Source organism: Oncorhynchus kisutch, linkage group LG14 (genome assembly GCF_002021735.2).
Source record: "Oncorhynchus kisutch isolate 150728-3 linkage group LG14, Okis_V2, whole genome shotgun sequence".
NCBI classification, from domain to species: domain Eukaryota; kingdom Metazoa; phylum Chordata; class Actinopteri; order Salmoniformes; family Salmonidae; genus Oncorhynchus; species Oncorhynchus kisutch.
The window spans coordinates 7,941,697-7,961,989 of record NC_034187.2 but is presented as its reverse complement, the minus strand read 5'-3'; the positions used below and the strand labels follow the sequence as shown (position 1 = coordinate 7,961,989).

Genomic DNA, 20,293 nt, shown 5'->3' with positions numbered 1-20,293 from the left:
TCCACAAGTCTGGTTCATCATACCGCTCAGGAAGGAGACACGTTCTGTCTCCTAGAGATGAACGTACTTTTGTGCATAAAGTGCAAATCAATCACAGAACAACAGCAAAGGACCTTTTGAAGATGCTGGAGTAAACCGGTACAAATGTTTCTAAATCCACAGTAAAACGAGCCCTATATCGACATAACCTGAAAGGCAGCTCAGCAAAGGAAGAAGCCACTGCTCCAAAACCGCCACAAAAAGAGGTTATGTTTAAAGGGAAAGGGAGGAGGCAAACTTAGCCTTTTTCCTCTAAACATAACGATGGTCATTATGGCCAAACAGTTCTATTTTTGTTTCATCAGACCAGAGGACATTTCTCCAAAAAGTATGATCATGTGGAGTTGCAAACCGTAGTCTGGCTTTTTATGGCGGTTTTGGAGCAGTGGCTTCTTCCTTGCTGAGCTGCCTTTCAGGTTATGTCGATATAGGGCTCGTTTTACTGTGCATTTAGAAACATTTGTACCTGTTGACTCCAGCATCTTCACAAGGTCCTTTGCTGTTGTTCTGTGATTGTTTTGCGCTTTTCGCACCAGTTTAAGTATAGCCAATTGGAATTTGTTGTCTGTATATTTTATAATTTCATTGAAGATACCATCAACACTTATAATTTCATTGAAGATACCATCAATACCACAGGCCTTTTTGGGATGAAGGTTGTTTTTTTTGTCCTGTAGTTCATTCAATGTAATTGGATAATCCAGTGGGTTCTAGTAGTCTTTTATAGTTGATTCTAAGATTGGGTTCTGGAATCCAGTGGGTTCTAGTAGTCTTTTATAGTTGATTCTAAGATTGGGTTCTGGAATCTAGTGGGTTCTAGTAGTCTTTTATAGTTGATTCTAAGATTTGTATTTGATCATGTCTATGTTTTTGTTTTTTATTCTTTGTTATAGAGCCAAAAACATTGGAGAAGAGGTTTACCCAAATATCTCCATTTTGGATAGATAATTATTTGTGTTGTTGTTTGTTTAGTTTTTTTTCCATTTTTCCCAGAAGTGGTTGGATTCTTCAATTACATTGAGCTGATTTCTTCCATGCTGTTCCTTCTTTTTCCGTAGTGTATTTCTGTATTGTTTTAGTGATTCACCATAGTGAAGGTGTAGACTCAGGTTTTCTGGGTCTCTATGTTTTTGGTTGGACAGGTTTCTCAATTTCTTTCTTATGTTTTTACATTCTTCATCAAACCATTTGTCATTGTTCATTTTCTTCAGTTTTCTATTTGATTTCTTTTATTGATTAGATAGGGAAGCTGAGAGGTCAAATATACTGTTTAGATTTTCTACTGCCAAGTTTACACCTTCACTATTACAGTGGAACGTTTTGTCCAGGAAGTTGTCTAAAAGGAATTTAATTTGTTGTTGCCTAATTGTTTTTTGGTAGGTTTCCACACTACTTTCCTTCCATCTATAGCATTGGTTAATATTATTCAGTTCCTTTGGCTTTGATGCCTCATGATTGAGTATTGCTCTGTTCAAGTAGACTGTGATTTTCCTGTGATCTGATAGTGGTGTCAGTAGGCTGACTGTGAACGCTCTGAGAGACTCTGGGTTGAGGTCAGTGATAAAGTAGTCTACAGTACTACTGCCAAGAGATGAGCTATAGGTGTACCTACCATAGGACTCCCCTCGAAGCCTACTGTTGACTATGTACATACCCAGCATTCGACAGAGCTGCGGGATTCGTGACTCGTTTATGTTGGTTATGTTGTCATAGTTGTGCCTAGGGGGGCAATATGGGGGAGGGAATGCTGTCACCTCCAAGCAGGTGTTTGTACCCCTGTTTGCCGAGGGTGTCAGATTATTGTCTGGTTCTGGCATTTAGGTTGCCACAGACTAGTACATGTCCCTGGGTCTGGAAATGATTGATTTCCCCCTCCAGGATGGAGAAGCTGTCTTCATTAAAGTATGGGGATTCAAGTGGGGGGATATACAGTAGATAGCATACAGGAGGATATTTTTCACTCTTAAGATCATTTCCTTTTGAATTTCTAGCCAAATGTAAAATGTTCCTGTATTGATTAATTAAATAGAGTGAGTTAGGTCTGCTCTATACCAAATTCGCATACCCCTGAGTTTCTTCCCTGTTTCACACCTGGTAGTTTGGTGGATGGGACTACCAGCTCTCTGTAACCTAGAGGGAAACTAGTGGGTCCATCTCCTCTATACCATGTTTCTTGTAGGATGAGAATGTCTGTATTTCTGATTTCTTTGATGAAGTCAATGTTCCTGCTCTTTAGGCCAAAGGCAGATGACCTCAGGCCTTGGATTTTCCAGGATGAGATAGTGAAGGGTTTTTGTTCCTTAAAGTGTCCAGTTGTCCATTGTGTGGTGTGGCCTCAGGCCAGTAATTGTGAGCAGAGCATGCTGAGCATCTGGTACATGCCATTGGCTTGGGCTAGTGTAAAGTGGGGGTTGGGCCTTTTTGCCTTTTTTCCTGGTTCCGGGCGAAGGTGGGCACTGCTGCCTTGTAGAGGTGGACCTGGTCATAGAGGCTGTTCAAGTCCAGGGTGGAGTGGTGGGCACTGCTGCCTTGTAGAGGTGGACCTGGTCATAAAGGCTGTTCTAGTCCAGGGTAGAGTGGTGGGCACTGCTGCCTTGTAGAGGTGGACCTGGTCATAAAGGCTGTTCAAGTCCAGGGTGGAGTGGTGGGCACTGCTGCCTTGTATAGGTGGACCTGGTCATAGAGGCTGTTCTAGTCCAGGGTGGAGTGGTGGGCCAGGTAAACATTTGGTTTTGAGGCACAGTCACAGGAAATACTTGTGTTTACCCGCTGTATTGTAGCAGGGTGGAAGTCTTTTCCTGGTAGCAGGGTGGATATAACCACTTGTGCGTTGGGGAAAGTAGAATAAGCTTTTTCAATCACTACCATGAGTGCTGTGGCCACCCTTTCCTACTGTGCTCTCAGGTCGTTTGTGCCTGTGTGTATTATTATGTGGCTGGGTGACTCTAGGTGGTCCTCAGACAGAAGGTCTAGGGATTGCTGGGTTTTTGGACACCAGAGTTTAGACACAGTGCGTTTGGGATTTTTTTTTTCTTGTATATATTTCCCATTTGAGTCCATAAGTAGTACAATCTGTGTCTTGTGTATGTTCCCCTGGGCTTGGGGTTCTTCATGTGTCTGTCCCGCTGTGATGTCAAGGCTATGGTCAGGGTCTGGAGTGGACTGTTCTGCTGTGTTGTTGAGACATTTGTCTTCTTGGCTTTTGGAAATAAAATATAGCTTCAGACTGAAAATGATTCACTCAGTTCCAGGCTGGATGGTGTTTTCAGGTTTATGTTGTTTTCCAGAGAATTTGCTGTATAGCTTTGGAATAATGATCTTTGGCAGTTGTAAGCCTTCCAGGTGATTCTGTAATTCCTTCCAAAATCAGGTTGTAGGTTTTGAGTTTTTATTTGGAGTGAAGGTCATGTTGTAGAGGACAGTATCCTGTATATGTCCCTGTTTTTCTAAATCTATCTTTTTTTAAGAAGATGCTGAAAAATCAGGAGCTCATCTGCTCATGACCTCGACTCTCTCTCTCTCTCCCCTCCCCCTCCGTCACACTCTCTCCCCTCTCTCTCGTTCTCTGAACCTCTCTCTCTTTCTCCCATCCCTCATTCTCTCTTCCACGCTCCCCACTCTCTCCCTCTCTCCCCTTCCTCCCTCACCACCCCTCCCTTTTCCCCTCTCTCCAACTCTCTCTCTTCCCTACCCCTCTCTCTCTCCCCCACCTCTTTCCATCTCTCTCTCTCTCTCTCTCTCTCTCTCTTCCCCACCTCTTTCCATCTCTCTCTCTCCCACGTCTTTCCATCTCTCTCTCCCCCACCTCTTTCCATCTCTCTCTTTCTCTCTCTCTCTCTCTCCCCCACCTCTTCCCATCTCTTTCCATCTCTCTTTCTCTCTCTCTCCCCCACCTCTTCCCATCTCTTTCCATCTCTCTCTCTCTCTCTCTCTCTCTCTCTCTCTCTCTCTCTCTCTCCCACCTCTTTCCATCTCTCTCTCTCTCTCTCCCACCTCTTTCCATCTCTCTCTCTCTCTCTCTCTCTCTCTCTCTCTCTCTCTCTCCCACCTCTTTCCATCTCTCTCTCTCTCTCTCCCACCTCTTTCCATCTCTCTCTCTCTCTCTCTCTCTCTCTCTCTCTCTCTCCCCCACCTCTTTCCATCTCTCTCTCTCTCTCCCCCACCTCTTTCCATCTCTCTCTCTCTCTCCCCCACCTCTTTCCATCTCTCTCTCTCTCTCTCCCACCTCTTTCCATCTCTCTCTCTCTCTCTCCCACCTCTTTCCATCTCTCTCTCTCTCTCTCCCACCTCTTTCCATCTCTCTCTCTCTCTCTCCCACCTCTTTCCATCTCTCTCTCTCTCCCACCTCTTTCCATCTCTCTCTCTCTCTCTCCCACCTCTTTCCATCTCTCTCTCTCTCTCTCTCCCACCTCTTTCCATCTCTCTCTCTCTCTCCCATCTCTTTCCATCTCTCTCTCTCCCCCACCTCTTTCCCTCTCTCCTCCCATTTCTCTCTCTCTCACCCTGTCTCTCTGACAGTAAGTTCTACGGGGCATTTGCCAGACCTACTCACTCAGCGCTGTCTGTTAAATTTATTCTTGAGAGCTTTAGAGAAAGATGTGATGGAAAAAGAGGAGTGGGCGAACAGTCTCAGGACAGAGATTTGGCCCTAAAACAGCACATTTTTAAAACATAATGGAATGCATTCTTTCTGATACACTCTTGCTGCCCTCTCTCTTTGCTAGTATACTAGTAGAGAATGAGACACATCGTGTGTGGAACAAACATTTACAATGGAAGCATCTGTGAAAGTTGTCATATTGATAACAAAGCACATGACAGAATTATTATGCCAAGTTTTCAAATGACCAGTTGTTTCTTTGGTAAGATATATAAAGTGATCTGTGCATTTGAACAACAGCATAAATATTCCTATTTAGTTTTGGCATGTAAACAGAATCACCACTGCTGCCCATGCTGCCAATGTGTTTTAGAACGAGGCAAGAACAGTGCAGCCAGCTGAAAAGTGCATTGGACGGTGACACAACATAAGCACAAGGAAAATGCACAGATGCGACAAGTTGAAAACAAATGATCTCAACTGGGGATAGATAGCTCAACTGGGGATAGATAGCTCAACTGGGGATCGATAGCTCAACTGGGGATTGATAGCTCAACTGGGGATAGATAGCTCAACTGGGGATAGATAGCTCAACTGGGGATAGATAGCTCAACTGGGGATAGATAGGCTCAACTGGGGATAGATAGCTCAACTGGGGATAGATAGCTCAACTGGGGATAGATAGCTCAACTGGGGATAGATAGCTCAACTGGGGATAGATAGCTCAACTGGGGATAGATAGCTCAACTGGGGATAGATAGCTCAACTGGGGATAGATAGCTCAACTGGGGATAGATAAGCTCAACTGGGGATAGATAAGCTCAACTGGGGATAGATAAGCTCAACTGGGGATAGATAGCTCAACTGGGGATAGATAGCTAGCATACCGTCACAAGGATGATGAGTTCTCCAGTAACAGTTTTTTTTTTGCCAAACCAAAATCCCTTTGTTTCAATCTTCGTCATTCTCCTTCTTCTTCTTCTTCTCCTTTTTCTTCTTATTATTCAGAACACTATTCATCTTACACTGTTTAAGGTAGAAACACCTTTCAAACCTTTAAGCGTGTAGACTGGTCGGGAATAGTGTGCTTCCATACAACTTTTTGATATATTTTATAAGTTTTAAACTACACTGAATAAAAATATAATCACAAGGACATCAGTCAATTATGTAATGTCTTTGGCTATGCCAGATTAAGTGATATGACATGCTATTCTATAAAATACTTCATCTGTAATTAATATCACCTGATTGAGATAATCATGTAAATGTAATTAACTAGAGAGTCGGGCACCACAAAATAATATTTATAGAGCTGTTATCTTCCGAATAAACTCTTAAAGGCCTAGTAATATTTGACATCAATAGCAGTCAATATTAATCGTCATCTTAATTCAGTCTCATCTGAGAGTTGAAAATTCCTGGTTATCTGCACGAACCCTGGCTAACAAGTTGAACCAGCAATACAAAGTTGGGTTTAATAATTTATTTACTAAATACCTAACTAATCACACAGAATTACACATCCACATAATTAAATCTTAACTTGATTACAAATTACGTCATAAAGGAAAATGTCCCTAGCGGGCAGAACAGATATGACAGCTTGTTACACAAAAAAGGGGCTGGGTTTGAGTGAAAGAGCGGGAAGACTGAGGAACAAAGGGTGAAGCTGTGCTATCGTAAATACAGTATCTTATGCATTCTAAATTACCGCCCATTTGGAAAAGGAAAATGCAATAAATATTTACTCTGAGCTGCGCTACGGTAGGTTGGTGGTAGATGGAAGGCCGTGTCGCCCAACCGAGTCCTTTGTCCTTTGAAGAATGTCTCTGCTGGTAAATTGAATACATTGTAGTAACATCGTTGTGTGGTAGACGGGATACTCTGTCTGTTCCTTCCTAACCCTCGTTTGCAGCGGCTCAACGAATAGGAGGTATCACTTCTGTGGTGAATAAGAGTTCAAAGTACATACCATTCGCAACAAAAGCTCACGTGGATGTTAGCTTTGTTCTGTAGTTATTATCTGAACCATTCTGACATTGGACCATCGTCCTCACGTCCTCGGAACAGGAGGTTATATTGTCATCAAGGGCTTATATAGGAAGGGAGAGAAGGGCATTTTTGAAAAGTTTTATAGCCCATGTCCCTTCACAGGGGCGGGCCACTGATTGAGCAGAGCCCTAACCTGATGAAAACCCAAATCTCACATTTTAGAGGCTAAAATCACATTTCATCCCATCACGAATAATTTCATATTCAAACATTTAAATTGAACAACAATTCCATGTGAATCCGATAACTCTGATGTGTAGACTTTCCACTGTAGATTTGATGTCATCTTATCATTGATGAGAATGTCTCAGATGACCACCGAACTGACATCATATTCATTAAGTACCACCACATATGTTCAATTGGTCAGAGTACCAGAATATAGTTAATTCCCCCCCACCTTCTGATGTTCCCAGAATCTCTATGTTAACCAAGGGTTTTGCAAATATAACATCAGTAGGGTAGAGAGAGGAAAAAGGGGGAAAGAGGTATTTATGACTAATCTATGGATTTCACATGACTGGGAAAACAGAAATGCATCTTGTTGTTTACAGATACATCTAAAAAAAGATAGGGGATCAGAAAACCAGTAAGAATCTGGTGTGACCACCATTTGCCTCATGAAGCGCGACACATCTACTTCGCGTAGAGTTGATCAGGATGTTAAATGTTTCCTGTGGAATGTTGTCCCAGATGTGCGAAGTTGCTGGATATTGGCGGGAACTAGAACACGCTGTCTTACACGTCGATCCAGAGCTTCCCGAACATGTGAAGCCGGATGTGATGGTCCTGGGCTGGCGTGATTACACGTGGTCTGCGTTTGTGAGGCTGGTTGGACGTACTGCCAAATTCTCAAAAAAACATCGGAGGCAGCTTACAGTATGGTAGAGAAATTAACATTAAATTCTCTGGCAACAGCTCTGATGCAGTCAGCATGCCAACTGTACTCTCCCTCAAAACTTCAGACATCTGTGGCATTGTGTTGTGTGACAAAACTGCAAGTTTAAGAGTGCCCTTTTAAGGTCCCCAGCACAAGGTGCACCTGTGTAATGATCATTCTGTTTAATCAGCTTCTTGATATGCCACACCTACCAGGTCAATGGATTATATTGTCAAATGAGAAATGCTCACTAACTGGAATGTAAACAAATTTGTGCAACAATTTGAGAAACAAGCTTTTTGTGCATATGGAAAATGTTTGGGATCTTTTCTTTCAGCTCATTAAACATGGAACCAACATGTTGCATTTATATTTTTGTTCAGTGTATTAAGCTTTTGGTTCTTCTTTTTGTCCTTCATCCACTTTCAAGGGATTTCCTCAGCATGCTCAAGGTCCCATTGTGACATCCTCACTCACAACATTCTATTCTATTCACTCTAAACAATGCACTTTTTGACACAAATCAGCTACTTTGACCGCTTTCCCAACAATTTACAGAAAGGTACAACATATGCAATCTTCCTCTGCTGTTCAAAATAAAAAAAATCAGAACATCATTATCTGGTACCGATCAAATGTTACAGCTGTTTAAATAACCGCGTCGATAACATGTTCTCTAACTTTTTATTGTACAACTTTCCTAACATGTCAGACAAAAAGTTAAGGTATGACAACTTCGTCTACTTTTCTGTCATTCAAAACGGAAATCGGAACAAAAATATCTCATACTGATCAGACGTTAATGGAGTTTAAATGTGATCTAACTTCCTCACAGTCCAAAGTAATAAGGTATAGCAAAGTAATCTGATCAGATATTAAAATATATTTACTGTTGACTATATTTCACCACTTCACTTAAGTAAAAGGTTTTAAACTTCTTCCACTACCTCAAACATACTTTCAAAGAGCTGTCGCAAGTCACACAATTTTTATTCATGGAAAATGTACATGTAGTTACAGTTGAAATTGGCATGCAAGCTAGTTAACTAGTGGTAGCTAGCTAGCGCGTCCCACTAGCTTGTCCCACTAGCAAGGATCTTACACAGGAGAAGCTAAAACTGTGATGCGAATTGGGCACAGCCACAGAGCCATGATTGTTTGTCCTACCAGATCTAGGAGAAGGTTATAGATGGTGGATCCCTCAGTCCTTCAAATGTTGATGGTTGTACATGTCCAGTTCAGGCCCCAGGCTTCCATTGACAGTCATAATTATTTATTCACAAGTTCATTGCAATTTGCTATTGCTGTTACGCCATCTGTTCAGAACCTGATAGAGCAGTCCCAGAAGACCCGGGCGTTCATATTATTGCTCAGGAAGGTCCAAAATCATCTGATGAAATCCTAATGTCCTAATGGATAAGCTACCACTGTACCTGAGAGTGTGTTTGTGTGTGTGTGTGTGTGTGTGTGTGTGTGTGTGTGTGTGTGTGTGTGTGTGTGTGTGTGTGTGTGTGTGTGTGTGTGTGTGTGTGTGTGTGTGTGTGTCTGCATCTGCCACACTGATCTTCAACAATGGGGCCCCTCAGGTGTGTGTGCTTAGTCCCCTCCTGATCTCCCTGTTCAACTATGACTGCGTGGCCAAGCATTACTCCAACACCATCATTAAGTTTGCTGACGACACAACAGTGGTAGGCCTGATCACCGAAAACAGACAACCTATAGGGAGGTCAGAGACCTGGCAGTGTGGTGCCAGGACAATGACCTCTCCCTCAATGTGAGCAAGACTAAGGAGATGATCGTGGACTATAGGAAAAGGATATAGGAACAGGCCCCCATTAACATTGACGGGGCTTAAGTGGAGCGGATCGAGAGTTTCAAGGTCCTTGGTGTCCACATCACCAACAAACTAGCATGGTCCAAACACACCAAGACAGTTGTGAAGAGGACATGACAACACCTTTTCCCCCTCAAGAGACTGAAAAGATGAGGCATGGGTCCCCAGATCCTCAAAAAGATCTACAGCTGCACCATCAAGAGTATCCGGACCTGTTGCATCACCGCCTGGTATGGCAACTGCTCAGGATCTGACCGTAAGGCGCTACAGAGGGTAGTGCGTACTTCCCAGTACAAGGCCAAGCTTCCTGCCTTCCAGGACCTACAGTTGAAGTCAGAAGATTACATACACTTAGGTTGGAGTCATTAAAACTTGTTTTTCAACCACTCCACAAATTTCTTGTTAACAAACTATAGTTTTGACACAAGTATTATTTAACACAGATTATTTAACTTATAATTCCCTATATCACAATTCCAGTGGGTCAGAAATGTACAAACACTAAGTTGACTGTGCCTTTAAACCGCTTGGAAAATTCCAGAAATGTATGTCATGGCTTTAGAAGCTTCTGATAGGCTAATTGACATAATTTGAGGCAATTGGAGGTGTACCTGTGGATGTACCTACAAACTCAGTGCCTCTTTGCTTGACATCATGGGAAAATCAAAAGAAATCAGCCAAGACCTCAGAAAAAAAGTCTGGTTCATCCTTGGGAGCAATTTCCAAATGCCTGAAGGTATCACTTTCATCTGTACAAATAATAGTACCCAAGTATAAACACCATTGGACCACGCAGCCATCATACCGCTCAGGAAGGAGACACGTTCTGTCTCCTAGAGATGAACGTACTTTGGTGCAAAAAGTGAAAATGAATCCCAGAACAACAGCGAATGACCTTGTGAAGATGCTGGAGGAAACAGGTACCAAGTCTATATATCCACAGTAAAATGAGTCCTATATTGACATAACCTGAAAGGAAGAAGCCACTGCTACAAAACCACCATATAAAAGACAGACAACAGTTTGCAACTGCACATGGGTACAAACATCGTACTTTTTTGGAGAAATGTCCTCTGGTCTGATGAAACAAAAATAGAACTGTTTGGCCATAATGACCATCATTATGTTTGGAGGAAAAAGGGGGAGGCTTGCAAGCTGACGAACACCATCCCAAACGTGAAGTATGGGGGTGGCAGCATCATGTTGTGGGCGTGCTTTGCTGCAGGAGGGGCTGGTGCACTTCTCAAAATAGATTGCATCACGAGGAAGAACTATTATGTGGTTATATTGAAGCAACATCTCAAGACATCAGTCAGGAAGTTAAAGCTTGGTCGCAAATGGGTCTTCCAAATGGAGAATGACCCCAAGCATTCTTCCAAAGTTGTGGCAAAATGGCTTAAGGACAACAAAGTCAAGGTATTGGAGTGGCCATCACAAAGCCCTGACCTCAAACCTATAGACAATTTGTGGCCAGAACTTAAAAAGTGTGTGAGAGCAAGGAGGCATGCATACCTGATTCAGTTACACCAGCTCTGTCAAGAGGAATGGGCCAAAATTCACTCAAATTTTTGTGGGAAGCTTGTGGAAGGCAACCCGAAACGTTTGACCCAAGTTAAACAATTTAAAGGCAATGCTACCAAATACTAATTGAGTGTATGCACACTTCTGACCCACTGGAAATAAAAGCTGAAATAAATCATTCTCTCTACTATTATTCTGACATTTCACATTCTTAAAATAAAGTGGTCATCCTAACTGACCTAAAATAGAGCATTTTTTACATGGATTAAATGTCAGGGAATTGTGAAAAACTGAGTTTAAATGTATTTGGCTAAGGTGTATGTAAACTTCCGACTTCAACTGTATATGCAAGGCGATGTCAGATGAAGGCCCAAAAAATTGTCAACGGTTCCAGTCACCCAAGTCATAGGCTGTTCTCTCTGCTACCACACGGCATGCAGTAATTAACCGCCAAGTCTAGGACCAAAAGGCCCCTTAACAGCTTCTGCCCCCAAGCCATAAGACTGCTGAACAATTAATCAAATGGCCACCCAGACTATTTGCATTTGATTATCTATGCATAGTGACTTTACAAATGACCTCGACTAATCCGTACCCCCGCGCATTGACTCAGTACCGGTACCCCCTGTATACAGTCTCGTTATTGTTATGTCATTTTCTTGTGTTTCTTTTCAATAAAATAAAAAATTCACTTTAGTTTATTTGGTAAATATTTTCTTAACTCTATTTCTTGAACTGCGTTGTTGACTAAGGGCTTGTAAGTCAGCATTTCACGGTACCCTCTACTACACCTGTTGTATTCAGCATTTCACGGTACCCTCTACTACACCTGTTGTATTCAGCATTTCACGGTACCCTCTACTACACCTGTTGTATTCAGCATTTCACGGTACCCTCTACTACACCTGTTGTATTCAGCATTTCACGGTACCCTCTACTACACCTGTTGTATTCAGCATTTCACGGTACCCTCTACTACACCTGTTGTATTCAGCATTTCACGGTACCCTCTACTACACCTGTTGTATTCAGCATTTCACGGTACCCTCTACTACACCTGTTGTATTCAGCATTTCACGGTACCCTCTACTACACCTGTTGTATTCAGCATTTCACGGTACCCTCTACTACACCTGTTGTATTCAGCATTTCACGGTACCCTCTACTACACCTGTTGTATTCAGCATTTCACGGTACCCTCTACTACACCTGTTGTATTCAGCATTTCACGGTACCCTCTACTACACCTGTTGTATCAGCATTTCACGGTACCCTCTACTACACCTGTTGTATTCAGCATTTCACGGTACCCTCTACTACACCTGTTGTATTCAGCATTTCACGGTACCCTCTACTACACCTGTTGTATTCGGCGCACGTGACAAATACATTTTGATATATTTTTTATTTAGTTGCATGTGTGCTTCCATTCTTGCTCAAAAGGCATATGTGTGCACATGTGTGTGTGTGTCATAGGAACGTGACATATCTCTGGCACAGGACTCCACGGTCTGTGCCAGATGTATGGTCTGCAGCTGTGGGGAAATAGCAGAGGTGGGACCACTATTATTCAAGTCACAAGGTCTGAGTCTCACGTAGAATGGGTCCAAGACACAAGGTCTGAGTCTCACGTAGAATGGGTCCAAGACTCAAGGTCTGAGTCTCACGTAGAATGGGTCCAAGACTCAAGGTCTGAGTCTCACATAGAATGCGTCCAAGACTCAAGGTCTGAGTCTCACGTAGAATGGGTCCAAGACTCAAGGTCTGAGTCTCACGTAGAATGGGTCCAAGACTCAAGTCCATGTCGTGCATTCTAAGAGCATGTCAAGTCGACTCTCAAGTCAAGTAAAAATCTCTACATGTAGATTGACCAAATCTACATGGGTAACAGCCCAATAGAAATTGCCTGTGTATCAGTCTCAACCGGTCCTATCTGAATGGACACACACAGAGAAACCAAATGGAATCTGTCTAACAGAAGCTCAAACTGGTAGGCCTAGATAATATAAGCACTTGGCCCTCGGGACCATACAATTACTCAATTGGCATTTACAACCAATAAATTGGTTCTACAATGTAAAAGGCAATTTCCAAATCCATTGTTACATTAAAACATTTGTCTTAATCAGACTATTTCAACAGCATGCATGGAACAATCATTTTCTCTTATTCAATGTTCTGACTACAAAGCGTTATGCGCACAGGCCACATGGTCTTAATTCAATGCTCCACTGAGGCTTTACACACTCCTATTATGCACAACAAAAAATGACATAGGATACAGACACATGGAACGCCGACCATAACCCGGGTAAAAAAACAACAACATTTAATTTACAAAACACAACTTCTACCTCACAAGTCTTGTGAATGTTCTATAAACGCTGTGCTCACTCAGAGCAGGGTAATAAATAGTTTGGCTAAATGAAAATGTATTATAGGCCTATCAAATATGAAACAGAAATGTCTAGGTGTTGCAATAAACGGTACGGGGATGGAATGGTGAAAATCGCTGTTGATTATTGTCGTATTAGATAGAAGGTACATTTACAGCATGGGGCCTATGCATTTAAACGTGTGAAACCAACAGCAAACGTTTCAACAAGAGAGAAAAAAAGCACTCCAATTGTTAAATACCAGTAGGCCTATGATAGTAATTCTTGCCCCATTTCTGGAGAATTTGCAAAAAAATATATATATATTCTTGATCACCAAACATTTATTCATTATGGCAATCCTCTCTTCCTACAATTTGACATATGTGTTGCACCCGATCCTATAGCTGTACAGCAAATCAGCAATCTGTTCTCTAGCTCACCCGACCTGTGTTGATTGACAGTTTGATTGTCCAATCAAAGTGCCGAGTGTGCATTTCACTAGACAATCTTATGCATTTTTTTTTTTTTACAAGGGACAATGCTGCGGCTACAGTCTCTGGCTTCCTGTAGAAAAATCTGCGTCGACTCTGTGACACAAAATGAGTGACGAAACATTACCAAACCTGTCCAAATAAATTCAAGTCATCAGTCTCAAGTCAAAGTCGAATCCCGAGATTTGAGGCTGCAAGTTCAAATCAAGTTATCTATTTTCTATCAAGTCGAGTCTCAAGCCGTAAAATGTGTGACTGGAATCAGATTGGGGTCCAAGTCATGTGACTTGAGTCCACAATTCTGGGAAATAGGTCAAAGGTCGTTGCTGATGTAAGGCTGCAGCCCTGACCTTGAGGCTGCAAGCGAGGTGGGGTCAAAGCGATCATAGTGCCTCTGCGGTTCTGGGTAATACAGATAGGAAATGAGGGGCATTTGAAATAGCTTGGCGCTATACAATAGCTGGCCACTGGCCACTGCAGACCACACGGATCAGACCACACGGATCAGACCACACGGAGCAGACCACACGGAGCAGACCACACGGAGCAGACCACACGGAGCAGACCACACGGAGCAGACCACACGGAGCAGACCACACGGAGCAGACCACACGGAGCAGACCACATGGAGCAGACCACACAGGTCTAACCCCAGTCTGAAAACCAATCCCTATGCTTTTTTAGATGAGTAGATTAGTACTTAGTATAACTGAACAAAGGTCATATTTGTAAGAAATATGGTGGAAGCTTGACTAAGTTCTTCGAAAAACCATGATGTAGCTCACATCTTTCCCACTCTATCAGATCTACAGACATAGGAGGAGTTGAGACATGGGGTTGTTTTGGACTGAGCAACAGACATGGCCCGTCGTTGCTCACACAGAGACAGACACAAAGCACAGTCTGGGAATGTGTTTGGGAATCTGTTAATGAATCTGCACGATGCCAAAGTTGGTCAATTAAAGAAAGACACAGTTTATCATGCTATTGTTTTGACATTAGAAAGGGTTGTTGTTTTTAGAGCCAGCCAAGATGGCTGCCACCACTGGGGCAGTTTCACAAGATGAGTTTCACAAGATGATTAACACCGATTGTTGTGACACTGAGTCAAGCATACTCTGCCACACAGTACGCATTCAGTGGTCTGAGAGAGAGCATGCCGTGGTGCAGAGAAAGACAAGTAGGGAAAAAAGAGAGAAAGATAGAGGGATGGTTTTGGGAGGATATTACACCATTACCAAGTGTTTATCATTTTAAAATATGGCTTGTTACACTCCAAACCCTTTGTCCCGGCACCCATAAGAACAGCATAGGAGAATGCTGCTGCTTGCAGAAAAGGTCAATAAAGAGCCATGCCGGATGGTTAGGCCTGGTTCCAACCCTCTGTGTCTCTGTGCAGCTGCTTATCCGTTCAAACACAGGACACAGGTCAGATGTGGGGAGAAACAGGACTTCTCACTGGTACTAGAAAGCAGTGAGCTCAAGCTTCAGGCTTGGAGGAATACAGTGTAGACCTGGCCTGGTTAGTTTGGTATGCTGACAAATGTATTGCATGCATCACTGTGGCTTCAAGCCAAGACATTTGAAAAGTGGATGATGAATCCAGAATGTAAAGCCTCAGTGGCATACAGTGTCAGGTCAGCCACAGACAGCTGATCCTCCTCTCCTATCCTCTCCTCTCCTGTTCTCTCCTCTCATCCCCTCTCCTCCACTCCTCTACTCTCCTCCTTCCCCATCCTATTCTCCTCTCCTATCCTCTCCTCCTATCTCCTATCCTCTCCTATTCTATCCCTTTCTCTCTTCTTCTCCTCCCCTAAACAGGGGTGAAACCTGAGATGCTGTATTTGCCAGGAGGGAGTTAATGGTGTGATGTTGGCTTCCTGAGATTGGTCTGGTGTTCTAGTGTCCCAGTGTCTTCTAGTGTCCCAGTGTCTTCTAGTGTCCCAGTGTCCCAGTGTCTTCTAGTGTCCCAGTGTCTTCTAGTGTCCCAGTGTCTTCTAGTGTATTCTAGTGTCTTCTAGTGTCCCAGTGTCTTCTAGTGTCCCAGTGTGTTATAGTGTCCCAGTGTCTTCTGGTGTCCCAGTGTCTTCTGGTGTCCCAGTGTCTTCTAGTGTCTTCTGGTGTCCCAGTGTCCCAGTGTCTTCTAGTGTCCCAGTGTCCCAGTGTCTTCTAGTGTCCCAGTGTCTTCTGGTGTCTCAGTGTCTTCTGGTGTCCCAGTGTCTTCTAGTGTCCCAGTGTCCCAGTGTCTTCTGGTGTCCCAGTGTCTTCTAGTGTCCCAGTGTCCCAGGGTCTTCTGGTGTCCCAGTGTCTTTGAGTGTTCTATTGTTTACATAAAGATATGGAAAGAGGTGGTTACAATGGGCTCAGTCTCCCCATTGAATGTCTGAGCATTTTTGTTTGGTTCAGAACAGATCCTAGTGTGTTCCTGGTGTTGTGTTCTCTGACATTGTTCCGTCCCGGTGTTCCGTCCCGGTGTTCCATCCCAGTGTTCCATCCCAGTGTTCCATCCCAGTCTACTATCCTCATGTTCCATCCTGGTGTTCCATTCCGGTGTTACATCCCGGTGTTACATCCCAGTGTTCCATCCCAGTGTTCCATCTCAGTGTTCCATCCCAGTCTACTATCCTCATGTTCCATCCTGGTGTTCCATTCCGGTGTTACATCCCAGTGTTCCATCCCAGTGTTCCATCTCAGTGTTCCATCCCAGTCTACTATCCTCATGTTCCATCCTGGTGTTCCATTCCGGTGTTACATCCCGGTGTTACATCCCAGTGTTCCATCTCAGTGTTCCATCCCAGTCTACTATCCTCATGTTCCATCCCGGCGTTCCCTCCAGGCCTTCCATCCAGGTGTTCCATCCAGGTGTTCCATCCCGTTCTTCCATCCCATTCTTCCATCCCAGTGTTCTATCAGTGTGAAGCTCCACTAGATGCATGTGTCTGAGCGCCCAGTGTGTCACCTGAGTTGGTTCACTCTGCAGGGGACAGTGACTGCAGCAAACTGACTACACACGACTACACAGCTCATTTCTCTGTTGCACCCAGTTTTTTGCAATGCCATAACCAGCCCTGGGGCTGCTATGGAAAGTAGTGCATTTTGGGATGCAGTGGTTTCTACTATAGTGCAATATGTCCCCCTCTGCACAGAGCTGCAACCCCTATGTTAGTTATGACAGGAGATGTTAGCTCTCTTTTGTTGTGAGAGGAACCAGTACTTGATATCCTGGTCAAATATTAGAGTGCAATACTGTATTTGCCTTTCCATGTATTCCTACATATGACAATGCCATGAACATGACTCATCCTGCAGTCATAACTGGAGTTTTACACCCAATCTCTCTCTTAATTTCTCATCCCAAACTTGCATTGAAATTATTGGTTTGTATGCAATATCTGACCTCTGAGCGCATTAATGTAAAGTTGAACTCGGAAGTTTACATACACCTTTCAGTTTTTCACATTTCCTGACATTTAATCCTCGTAAAAATGGCCTATTTTAGGTCAGTTAGGATCACCACTTTATTTTAAGAATGTGAAATGTCAGAATAATTGTAGAGAGAATGATTTATTTCAGCTTTTATTTCTTTCATCACATTCCCAGTGGGTCAGAAGTTTACATACACTCAATTAGTAATTGATAGCATTGCCTTTAAATTGTTTAACTTGGGTCAAACGTTTCGGGTTGCCTTCCACAAGGTTCCCACAATAAGTTGGGTGAATTTTGGCCCATTCCTCCTGACAGAGCTGATGTAACCGAGTCAGGTTTGTAGGCCTCCTTGGTTTTTCAGTTCTGCCCACAAATGTTCTACAGGATTGAGGTCGGGGCTTTGTGATGGCCACTCCAATACCTTAAGTTTGTTGTCCTTAAGACATTTTGCCACAACTTTTGAAGTATGCTTGGGGTCATTGTCCATTTGGAAGACCCATTTGCGTCCAAGCTTTAACTTCCTGACTGACGTCTTGAGATTTTGCTTCAATATATCCACAATTTTCCTACCTCATGATGCCATCTTTTTTGTGAAGTGCACCAGTCCCTCCTGCAGCAAAGCACCCCAACAACATGATTCTGACACCCCGTGCTTCACGGATAGGATGGTGTTTTTCGGCTTGCAAACTTCCTCCTTTTTCCTCCAAACATAACGATGGTCATTATGGCCAAACAGTTCTATTTTTGTTTCATCAGACCAGAGCACATTTCTCCAAAAAGTACGATCTTTGTCCCCATGTGCAGTTGCAAACCGTAGTCTGGCTTTTTTATGGCAGTTTTGGAGAAGTGGCTTCATTCTTGCTCAGCGGCCTTTCAGGTTATGTCGATATAGGACTCGTTTTACTGTGGATATAGATACTTTTGCACCTGTTTCCTCCAGCATCTTCACAAGGTCCTTTGCTGTTGTTCTGGGATTGATTTGCACTTTTCACACCAAAGTACGTTCATGTCTAGGAGACAGAACGCGTCTCCTTCCTGAGCGGTATGACGGCTGCGTGGTCCCATGGTGTTTATACTTGGGTACTATTGTTTGTGCAGATGAACGTGGTACCTTCAGGTGTTTGGAAATTGCTCCCAAGGATGAACCAGACTTGTGAAGGTCTACAATTTTTTGCCGATTTCTTTCGATTTTCCCATGATGTCAAGCAAAGAGGCACTGAGTTTGAAGGTAGGCCTTGAAATACATCCACAGGTACACCTCCAATTGATTCAAATGATGTCAATTAGCCTATCAGAAGCTTCTAAGGCCATGAAATCATTTTTGGGAATTTTCCAAGATCTTTAAAGGCAAAGTCAACTTAGTGTATGTAAACTTCTGATCCACTGAAATTGTGATACAGTGAATTAAGTGAAACAATCTGTCTCTAAAATTAGTTGTGTCATGCACAAAGTAGATGTCCTAACCGACTTGCCAAAACTATAGTTTAACAAGACATTTGTGGAGTGGTTGAAAATGAGTTTTAATGACTCCAACCTAAGTGTATGTAAACTTCCGACTTAAACTCTATATGACTGACCCTCAAACCACCCTCTCCATCTCCCTCCCTGTAGAAACTGGTGTGCGTATTTACAGTATGAATGTCTATGACCCTCTCTGTTTCTCTCCCTCCCTGTAGAAACTGGTGTGTGAATGTAAATGACTGACCGTCTCTGTTTCTCTCCCTCCCTGTAGAAACTGGTGTGTGAATGTATATGACTGACCGTCTCTGTTTCTCTCCCTCCCTGTAGAAACTGGTGTGTGAATGTATATGACTGACCGTCTCTGTTTCTCTCCCTCCCTGTAGAAACTGGTGTGTGAATGTATATGACTGACCTTCTCTGTTTCTCTCCTTTCCTGTAGAAACTGGTGTGTGAATGTATATGACTGACCGTCTCTGTTTCTCTCCCTCCCTGTAGAAACTGGTGTGCGTATGTAGTGAAGAAGACAGTGAGCTGTGTGGTGGAGGATGGAGTGGAGACCTACGTGAAGCCTGACTACCACCCCTGCTCCTGGGGCACGCAGTGTTCCCGTATGGTGACGTGAGTATTCTTCTATCATACATACACACACATATACTCACACACACATTTTCACACACACAAACCCAATATTGCGTATACTAACACACATATACACAGACATACACACACATATACACACACGTATACTCACACACACACACACACACACACACACACACACATACACAATCGCACGTATACTCACACACACACACGCACGTATACTCACACACACATACACACACATATACACGCACACGTATACTCACACACACATACACATACACACACACACATATACACACACATGCACACATATACACACGCACGTATACTCACACACACACACACACACACACACACACAGACACACAGACACACAGACACACACACACGCAGCTCCATTCCAGTCATCACAACCAGAACAACACACTGCTGACACACCACTCCTACTATTTTTCCATTCTCACTCTTCGTTGGGAGAGAACGTAACCTAGTTTATCATGCTGCTTATGGAACGAACTGAACGGGGAGACAGACATGTAAGAGAGCGAGACAGAGAGAGAGAGAGACAGAGAGAGAGAGAGAGAGAGACAGAGAGAGACAGACATGTAAGAGAGCGAGACAGAGAGAGAGAGAGACAGACATGTAAGAGAGCGAGACAGAGAGAGAGAGACAGAGAGAGACAGACATGTAAGAGAGCGAGACAGAGAGAGAGAGAGAGAGAAAGAGAGAGACAGACATGTAAGAGAGCGAGACAGAGAGAGAGAGAGAAAGAGAGAGACAGACATGTAAGGGAGAGAGACAGAGAGAGAGACAGACATGTAAGAGAGAGAGACAGAGAGAGAGAGAGAGACAGACTGAGAGACAGACATGTAAGAGAGCAAGACAGAGAGAGAGAGAAAGAGAGAGACAGACATGTAAGAGAGCGAGACAGAGAGAGGGAGAGAAAGAGAGAGACAGACATGTAAGAAAGCGAGACAGAGAGAGAGACAGAGAGAGAGACAG

General features: G+C 43.3%; 1 protein-coding gene across 2 annotated transcripts in view; it reads left to right on the top strand.

Moving 5' to 3' along the window:
• Positions 1–20,293, top strand: part of LOC109904610 (EMILIN-1-like) — an 85,649-nt gene that overhangs the window by 37,519 nt on the left and 27,837 nt on the right. For both annotated transcript variants that reach the window (XM_031787740.1, XM_020501801.2), the window contains exon 2: positions 19,181–19,303. In XM_031787740.1, coding sequence (XP_031643600.1) covers positions 19,181–19,303 — 123 coding nt within the window. The remainder of the gene's footprint in view (positions 1–19,180; positions 19,304–20,293) is intronic.